General features: G+C 46.4%; 1 protein-coding gene across 1 annotated transcript in view; it reads right to left on the reverse strand.

Annotated features, from left to right (window-relative positions):
• Positions 1-4984: 4984 nt before the first annotated feature.
• MEP1A (meprin A subunit alpha) overlaps positions 4985-9538 on the reverse strand; it is a 22549-nt gene continuing 17995 nt past the window's right edge. The window contains exons 13-14 of the mRNA XM_019537112.1: positions 5934-6132; positions 4985-5337 (exon numbers count right to left, since the gene is read on the reverse strand). Coding sequence (XP_019392657.1) covers positions 5190-5337; positions 5934-6132 — 347 coding nt within the window. The 3' untranslated portion in view covers positions 4985-5189. The remainder of the gene's footprint in view (positions 5338-5933; positions 6133-9538) is intronic.

Genomic DNA, 9538 nt, shown 5'->3' on the forward strand with positions numbered 1-9538 from the left:
AGCATATTTTAGTAGATTTTTTTACATGAAATCTTAATAATTTTACAAGGAGGAAGCAAGTTTTACCACCTGAAACCTGAGACCCTGCACCTGCCTTTGTTCAGGGTAATTTGCATCATCACTGGAGCCCAGAGATACCTCACCACATAGGAAATTCCTGCCCAGAAGAGCATTACATCCTTCTGCTCCTCTGTAAAATACAAAACGTCATAACCAGAAGGAAGTATGACTCCATCCTGCTTGCCACCAAACAACTGCGAGGTAAACTAGATTGTTCCAGCTTTTCTCTGAGCCTAATCTGCATAAAATGAACTGTTTCAGACAGATTATACCGCATCTTCAACTCTCCCATGAAATATGAACTTTCGTTTCTTCCTATGAGAACTTATACAATCTTTTCTCCTGTGCCTGAAGAAGGGTGCTGGTGCCCAAAAGCTGGCAATTAAAGATTTTTTTGGCAAAAATCTAGTTGGTCTAATAAAAGATGTCACCTCTACCATGAGTTCTGCTTCCTGTTTCTCATATAAATACTTATAAAGGTGAGTGTCACCTTTTACCTTTCTTGCTGCTGAGTCCCATGCCTTGTAAAGGGTATGATAGAAGAGGGATTAAGATGGATAGCTACAGCTCATGAGTTCAAGCCTTGATCCACCTGTCGATAGGTACTAGGTCATTGAGCCTGGGTAACCAAAGGCTGGAGGCAGTGTCAGCTACATCATGCCCTTGCATCATTTTGGTAAAGCGGCGGGTGTGCCTTAACCACACTGCCCAAGGGCAGATAGGATAAGTTGGACCTTCCTAGACCTCATCTCTCTCCCTATCAGCCACGTCACAGCCTTCTGGTATTGTAAAACCTCGGGTATTGTTAAACCTATTTTGTTTAAAACCTCCTCCAGTGTTTCAACATCTTCTTGCAGCATGGTCACAAGAGCTGATTATGGTATGTTGGTGCCAAATGCAAAGATAACCTCTCTACACCTACACAATATTCCCTTGTTCACACATGCAGTGATTTGCATTAGGTCTCTTGGCATAGGCTCACACTGGGAGTCTTAGAGGACATATGTGCAAGACATCTGTGAAAGGATGATGGTTTGGGGTTTTCTTGGTTAGGCTGCTGCTCCCATGTGTAGCAAGCAGCAGAGCACTGGCGACGCATAGGGCGTGCACGTGGGTGCATGTGCACCCCCTGAGATTGGCAGTCCACCCCCTGAGAGAAACTGTGGGCAGTTGCCACTAACCACTGCCAACTCTGCCGGTGGCGTTTGCGGGTGGTCGCTGACCCCGGTCGGCACCTGTCACCCCCCCACCCTGCCGCTGACAACACCATGGCTGCCTGGGGGAGCTCCCCACTCCCCACCGCCACACCCCTCCCACCACCGCCTGTGGGCAGTCGCCATACTCCCCCACCCTCCGGGGGCACGCGTAGTTCATGCAGCAGAAGCCCATCTCCATGCCCTATCATAGGCAACTAGGACTGGAAAGGGTCTCTTGGATCAATGAATCCAGGCCCCTGCTATTGTTACAGGCAGACACAGCATATAATCCTTTTCATAAAGTGATCAAATTCCAATTTAGAGCTAATTTTAATGGGGGAGGGGGAAAGTCTTGCACCTACTAGCCCAACAGTTCTCAAATTTCTTGGATTCAATGCTCCCCTCTGGGACTCGAGGCAGCCCTTCATAAGTTTTGTGAATTGAGTGGCACCCAATTTCAAAACCTATTTGATATATTTCAGTGCTTAACTCCTTGCAGAGGGGCTGGGCAGGGAGTAGGGGATCATCCCACTCTTATCTGTTCAGGTTATCTGCTTATCTCTTCACACCTTGCTTATCTGCTCACACCTCAAGATACACTTCAAAGGATCTGGTGGCACCCTAGGGTGCACCAGTACTGTGGTTGAGAATCACTGCATAGATCTACCCCTAATTCAGACTCTTACATCACTAGTTGCTCCAGGCCCTTCTTAAATATTTGCTGTTCTGCAGGTCATATTATGCCATGCTGACTTGTTATATTTGATAATACTCCTTGCTAATGGATGTGCAATTTAATGTGCCACTTCTTTCAGAATTATGGAATGAACACTGCCCCCCAACACACACACGCGCACACACACGCACGCGCACACAGTTCCTTAATTCTGCTTACACCTGCAGTGTGGTAATTTTTGTTTCTATACCTCCATCCCCATAAGTCTTCCTCCCTTTATTCCCAGGTTCACCATCATCATTCTGGTTGAAAACTGAGGTTAAGAATCCATTTCCTTTCAGGGTGATACTTTGCTTATCTTTTCCATGTTCGGCACACGGAGAACATACCTTTTCATCTTTTTTTGGTCTTGTGTTTTTGTTTGTTTTGATTTTTTTTTTTTACACAGCTGGAAAAAAAAATCATTTTAAAGCTCTCTTTGTGGTTTCTAATTCTGATTTATGGAAAACTTCACTTTGCCCCTATACTTCTTGACCTTTATGAACTTTTTAAAAAGCAACAGCATCTCACAGTTCACAGGCTAAGAGGAATGCTTCAGTTCTCACTCATTTATTACATATGCCATGCTATATCAGTTTAGAGACCTTACCCTTCATTTAAAGAAATAGCAATTAAGTTGTGGCCAGTGAAAGCCAGTTAGTTAACCTCAGCAACAGCTAGAACAGAAATGGCCTTGTAATTGTACTTTAATTAAAGGTGTTATCTCAGGTTCAGCTCAATAATCAAGGGTGTCGTGGCAACCGCTATGATACTGATGGATGTTAAAACAAAATTTTTTTTTATTTAATTCCAAACTGAGAGAGCAGCTGCATCTTATAACACTTTTCTTTGTCCTGCATACCATGAATTACACTTCATCCTACAGCAGAGGTTGCCAACCCCCAGCACGCATGCCATTGATGGCACATGGAGACATTTTCTCCAGCACGCCAGAAGGTGAGCAAGGAAATTGTTTTTAAAACATTTTTTTTAAGTTGCTGCTCTGGGCTCTCCAGAGCAACCACAGGTCCCAGGGCCATGGCAGGCACTGGGGGCAGAGTCAGGAGAACACAGGCAGGGACATGTTATGTGTTTTTCTGACTCCACCCCTGCCCCTGGGCTGTGCCCTCCAGCCCGACCTGGCCCCTGAAGGCTCCCACCAGGTGGGCAAGCCCAGGGCCATAGGCAGCGGAAGTGGGGGCTAAAGTGAGGGCAAACACAGGGCAGCAGGTAGGGCTGTAGGGCAGCCTGGCCACAGGCTGCTGCAGCATGGGGGGAGGGACAGGCACACCCTGCACATGTGCAGCCAGGATTGCAGGGAGCCCAGCCACAGGCAGGTAAGTTTCTTTCCATCTGCCTTCTTTATCACTGCCTGGGCTTGTGTAGGGGGGCAGATGGAGACCCCCACAGTGCAGGAGAGAGTGGGGTAGGAGCAGGGTGAATCATTCACCCCGGCCCCATCCCCACCTGTACTGTGGGGATTGTCCCATGACCCAGCCTGGCTGGGGCCCCATTCATGGTGAATCAGGCCCCCGCCAGGCCAGATTGTGGAACAATTGGAGACCAGCAGCTCTTCCAGAGGCACGGTGTGGCCGGGGGGACTTGGCCCTTGATCTTTCAATGGGGCAAGGGCAGGCAGCAACTGTGAGTTGGGCTCAGCCTCTGCAACTCACTGCCACCACTGCTTTGAAGGTGGCATGGCACCATGTGCATCCCACTGCTGGGCTGGCTGGGCAGCGAGGCACATGGCCCCATGCTGTGCCACTTTCAAAGCAGTGGCAGCAGCGAGGCGCAGGGGCTGAACCCAGCTCACAGCTGCAGCCTGCCCTTGCCCAGTTGAAAGATTGGGGGGCAATGTGCCCCCTTCCCCTTGGCTCCCCAGTGCCACATCTCTGGAGGGGCTGCTGAGCTGCACCAGGCTCTTCCTGGGGATGACTCGGGGCTCCATCCCATCTGGCCCAGTGGTGCAGCTGAGACTGGCCCCACTCCAGCTCCCAGCTCTGGGACTCTCTAGGAAGTTCAGGGCCAGGGCCGGTGTGGAGCTCATGGGCTCATGGGGGCTGCCAGTGCCGGGCAAAAACCCCAAGCACAGGAGAAAGAGCAGCCATACAGGTACAGCAGGCCCCAGCCCTGATTCCTCCAGCTATGCCCTGGGCTCAGGTAGACGGATGCCCTGTCCCACCAGAGCACTGAGTGCTGGGGCCACACGCTTGGTGAGAAGCATGCTTGGGGGGAGGTACTGTGGGCAGATTGGCCTGTCCGGGTCTTTGGGAAGGCAGGGGCTTGGTTGGAAGTGGGGCTGCCCTGGGGCTCCATGGGCTCGGGCTGCCGTGGCGGGGGCACGGCACAGCTCCACAGGAATGGGGTACAGCCACCCTGCCCATCTGTGCTGGGGGAAATCATTTGAACCCTTGAGGATAAAACAGACAGAAAGTGCTGGCACACTGGGAATGGCCTGTGTCCCTGTTGTCACTCCAGTAACATTTTATCCCTGTGGTCTTCCCACCAGTACCCCCAGACATCATGGAGATATCTTCCATTGCCTTCAGTGGGCATTGGGTGACACCTGGAAAGGAGGTTGACACTCAAATGTTTGGCAACTGCTATAAAATGATAATCTGGTTTGATATAAAATTATAACCCTGCTATAGAATCTTATAGGAGACTGCAACAATATATAGGAAGAAGCTCTCCCTAAATTATATTTAAAAGACTCTCTCTATTCAATTAAATGAATAGAGGTCTGTGGAAATCAATGGAGCTACACCAATTTAAACCACTGAGGGTCAGGGCCAACAAAGTTTTTGAGTGATTTCTATAGAACTCGATTATATTTAATGGATTTGTTCTTAACATGTTCTATAGGACTTTTCCATAAGGGCATTTCTCCTGTGACATCATCTGAGTTTGAGCATGACACATGTTCCACCAGTCACAGCCCAATACAAGGACTTAAAATGAAGGAACAAGGTGGGAAAAGTAAATAGAAAAAGGGTTCTCCAGGTTGTTCTCATGCTAAAAATCTTTATTAAAACAGCCATTCAGAGGGGCTGCTCTTTATATGACATGCTCTGGGGAGCAAAGGATCTTGATAGTGGATTTCTGCATCACCATGCTGAATGGCTTTTACAGACTTTATTTCTGTCATTTCGTTCACCAGACCAAAATGTTTTCAGCTCTGGAAGAGCGCCAGGCTTACAGTTATTCAACTGCAGCTTCTACTTTCTAGTAATCATGGAGATGATGACAATTGTTAGCACTATAGTCCCAGAAGCTCCACCAATCATCATTCCAACGATATTCCCATGGACCTGTGCTGTCTGGCATCTCTCACCTGTATAGAAGAAGGCTTGGCCAGAAGGACACCTGAGACAATAAGGCAAGAAATGCAAATTCATGGTGTGCATTTTTTCCTGTGGGCAATTCAAGATCTTACATATATATTCAGAACTCCCAAAAGAATGAAGACACCTGTCCATTGTGGACTGGACTATTTTGTTTGTGATAAAATGTCCAGTTTAGGCCCAGCCTCAAGTAGGGGACAAAGGGGTCCCAGAGCTGAGGAGTGGAGGCTGTAGGGAGTTCAAGGAGTTTTCAAACTTTTCCCATGTTCCCAAACAGCTCCTACTAAAAGGGTGTGAGCCACGGTCCCACACCACCCTTGCCTTCTATGGTCTGATTCATGTCTCCTGGGAACATGCACAGGAAACAGTGCCTGGGTTTCCCCAGATGACTGCTAGTGAGAGCTAGTCCTGCAGGGAAGTGTCACGCTCTTTCTACTGTTCCTGGAAATGTGGAGGAGTTTTGATCGCTACAGAGATTGATTACATTAGTAGTAGTAATTGCTACAAACATTAATTGATGTTTGTAGCAACGACCTGAAAATTATATTCTCCTACTGATTATCTGTATCAGCTGGTGCAGGGCAAACCTAGGGCTGGCATGAAAGGGTTTGATGGTACCTGCAGCTTGCTTTCCCTTTCACGTTCACACAGACTCCATCGTTTTGGCAAGGGTTCGGGTCACATGGGTCTCTTACGGAGGAAGACCAGTCTCTCATGGGACCACTGTTCTGGGCTGATCTCTTCTGCCTTTCAAGAACATCAGAAGCAGGCTGTGGAGATTGAATAGGGACCTCAGTCTTGTTGAGATGAGTTAAATCTTTTGAAAAGGAAGAAAGAAATAGTGAGAGACACAGAGCACAACAGCAGCGGACATTACACAGGACACTTTCCATTCCAACAGAGTTCACAGGGTTTTACAAACAGTAATGTTTTCACTGGTACAGAAAGATCTGCACACGTCTCAGGGGAAGAACATGCCCCTGCAACGTACTCCTGCTGTTAGGACTAAACCAAACCAGCAAAACCCACAGATCTGAACACCCCTGAATTATAGCAATATCAGAAATCTAGCCAAGTCGGTGGTTTATTTCTTCACAGTGGACCAAATTAAATAAAAATGTAAATGCTGGAGCATTTGAAATCCAGAGGCAGATTTTGCAGCTTGAGCCCATGTTGAAGAGCCCTGGCAGAAGCTACATTTATGTCAATCAATATGTTAAGCTCTCCATAAATCGTGACATGCCACGTGTTCAGCCAATTTATGGTGCAATGAAATGACAAACCAGCCTCAAAACTGTTTCACGTGTGACATAATGTAACACAGAGGTTCCCAAATTTTTTCTTATTGCGTACCTCCATCCAGATTTACCAGTTGCCCACATACCCCTGCCAGCATAGATTTTTATATTTTAACCCTTTAAATGCCCAGCAATGTCGCTCACCTTGCTGGGGTCACCTGACCCCAGCAGTCTTTCCTGCCCAAGCTCAGGGGGGCTGGACCTGATGATTTTGAGAGGTCCCTTCCAACCCCTAACATCTATGAATCAATTATTAGTATAATGAAAATTAAATCCACCATTACACAATTTCTCCCACATACCTCCCAGAGATGACGTGTGTACCCCCAGAGGTATGCATACCACAGCTTGGGAATCCTTGATGTAACATAAAGTAACATAAAGTGATGTAACATGGACATTTTTTGGCTGGTTTGTACTGCACCTTAAATTGAACTTGCGGCATGTGCCAGACACATGACTGCCAGTTCCTGATCCTGACTCTCAGCTGAGCACTGGGATCAGGCTTAGGACAGCCCCAGGGTCTATGTCAGGAAAAAGCTGCCCCGGGGCTGATTTCCTGGATTGGAAAGGAAATAACTCCAGGCCCTGGCAGCTACACAACTGGGGGCTCAGGAGTTTTATGCCCCATTTCAAACATCATGCATCTTGCCACTGCACACGTGGTATGGCAGGATATACAATTTTGGGGATGGGGGCATAAAACTCCTCCGATCCCAATGACAGACCATTATTTTAACACCTGCAAGGGGCCTAATATATATAAAAAGCACTTTTCCCAATAATTGAGATTACTTAGGAAATGACCTAAATTCTTGGGAATTCTTAAAGCTTGTATAGAGCTTTTTCTGAAACATCCACCTACAGGGTTAGTGAGGAAGGGGACACGAAGGGTGCAGAGGTGGTTTTAGCAGGAGTTTCAGTTTATTTGGCTCTGAGGAAAAATTCAGGCTTTGCAAGAACAAATGGGCTCTAAATTAACTGAAGTGGAAGCAGATTGTAGCGTCAAGGACATGGGAGTTGACAAAGCTTGGATGGGGATTACTTAAACTAAGATCATAAAGCCTCATAATGGGAGAGGACTTTGTTATAACGGGTTTACTGAAACACAGTAGAGTAATACAGATCAATGAAATGCTGCAATACCTGATCTTAAACTGCTCAAGAAGAACAGACTGGGGTCAGCAACTGCCAGCACACATGCCAAGCATGGCATGCAAGGCCATTTTGCTCGGCACACCACCGCCAGCCCAGGCTCCAAGCAGCTGCTGCCAGCCCTGGAGCCCAGGCTGCTCCCAGCAGGCAGCTGGGAGGCTGCAAGCCTGGGTGCAAGCAGACTGGCCTGCATGGGCCAGCTGCAAACAGCTGCTCTGGGCTCCAGCATATCAGCACTCTGGCACCTTCCAAGGTAGACATGGTTTTTTCAGCGCTCCGGCCAAAAAACGTTGCCTACCCCTGGACTAAATTATAGAGGATTGAGTAATGGCTAAAACAGAAGTAGTGTAGTTCAGATGTCTGAGTGGAGAGGACCCCCATTGTAGCATCTGCAAGGATACAAATCCCAAGTATATACTTAGAATACGCTCATATTAGAAGCTTCTAGCAGTTTCCAAATCATAGAAAGGTTATTATTGAGCTCATAATTTTGAGGGCGGTCAAAAGGGCAACTTAGTCTAATAAAACAGTAATAATGAATGATTGCAGCTAGTCAGGCATCAACAGGTCAAATGCCACATTGAAACAAAGTCTAGAGTTTCAATTTCTCAACATCATAAGTCGGTTTGTTCTTGGAACAGAGCACGATGGGGCATGCGGGAGAACAGGCTCTTGTCATGTTAGCTTCAGTAACACAACAAAGCTGTTTTACCAGGTTAGTAGGACTACTCATTCACGGTGTAATGAAATTCAACCTCCTGGGTCACAACGAAGCAAAACTAGTACAGTGATACTGAAGCATAACAGTATACTTTTAATAAGTTGTGATTTATATACAAGCAGAAAGATGGTCAGAAACACTCTAAAGACAAAAGAAGAAAATGAAAACCCTTATCTGAGGGTGAAGATGATTCAAGCAAGGTAAAGACAGCTTTCCAGAAGACATGCCTACCCCCTAATAAAAAGGAAGCATGTAGGAAATGAAAAGAAACTCAAGGGAGACATTGTCTAAAGAGCTGAAGTAACTTAGGAGCTTAATTTCTATAAGCAAATAAGAGCCTAAGTCTTACTGAAAGTCAATGACTTGGACTTCCGAATTCAAGAATTTTGATTTTCTTTCAATTTAGATGGGATTCAGGCTCTTAAATGCCTCAATTATGTTTGAAAATGGAAGTTAGATTCTAGAGTGACTTGGGTGCTTTTGAATGTGTTATTCCAATCAATTAAACATCCAGGTTCAAGAGATTAGTCAAATAAAAGATGGTCAGTCAAACCAAAAACGAAAAAAGTCAAGAATAAGCTAACAAAGCAGAAGAACAAGGAGTGATCAAAAAAGCAAGAAAGAAGATAATAAAAGTATAATAAATCATATAATTAATGAAATAGCTGCAACACTTTCAGTAAGCCTTTAAAGGCGTCTTTACACCTGCTCTGAAGTGGGGGAGGGGACGCACTTTAATTAGAGCAGCTTTCGGGAGCCACTCTAATTAAAGCGTCCGCAGCATCTTGTGTATTTAGCGTCCCACACTTCAAAATAGTGGTGGGGGCGCTTTAACTAAAGCTCATTTAAAGCGCCCCTGCTACCATTTTGAAGCACAGGAATGCTGAATACACCTGCTGCCAAGGCTTCTGGAACACGCTAATTAATTTCATAGATTTCATAGATTTCATAGACTTTAGGGCTGGAAGGGACCTCGGGAGATCATCGAGTCCAGCCCCCTGCCCAAAGGGCAGGAAGTCAGCTGGGGTCATAGGATCCCAGCAAGATAA

This window comes from Crocodylus porosus, unplaced genomic scaffold (assembly GCF_001723895.1).
Source record: "Crocodylus porosus isolate Cpor-Errol unplaced genomic scaffold, CroPor_comp1, whole genome shotgun sequence".
Lineage (NCBI taxonomy): Eukaryota > Metazoa > Chordata > Crocodylia > Crocodylidae > Crocodylus > Crocodylus porosus.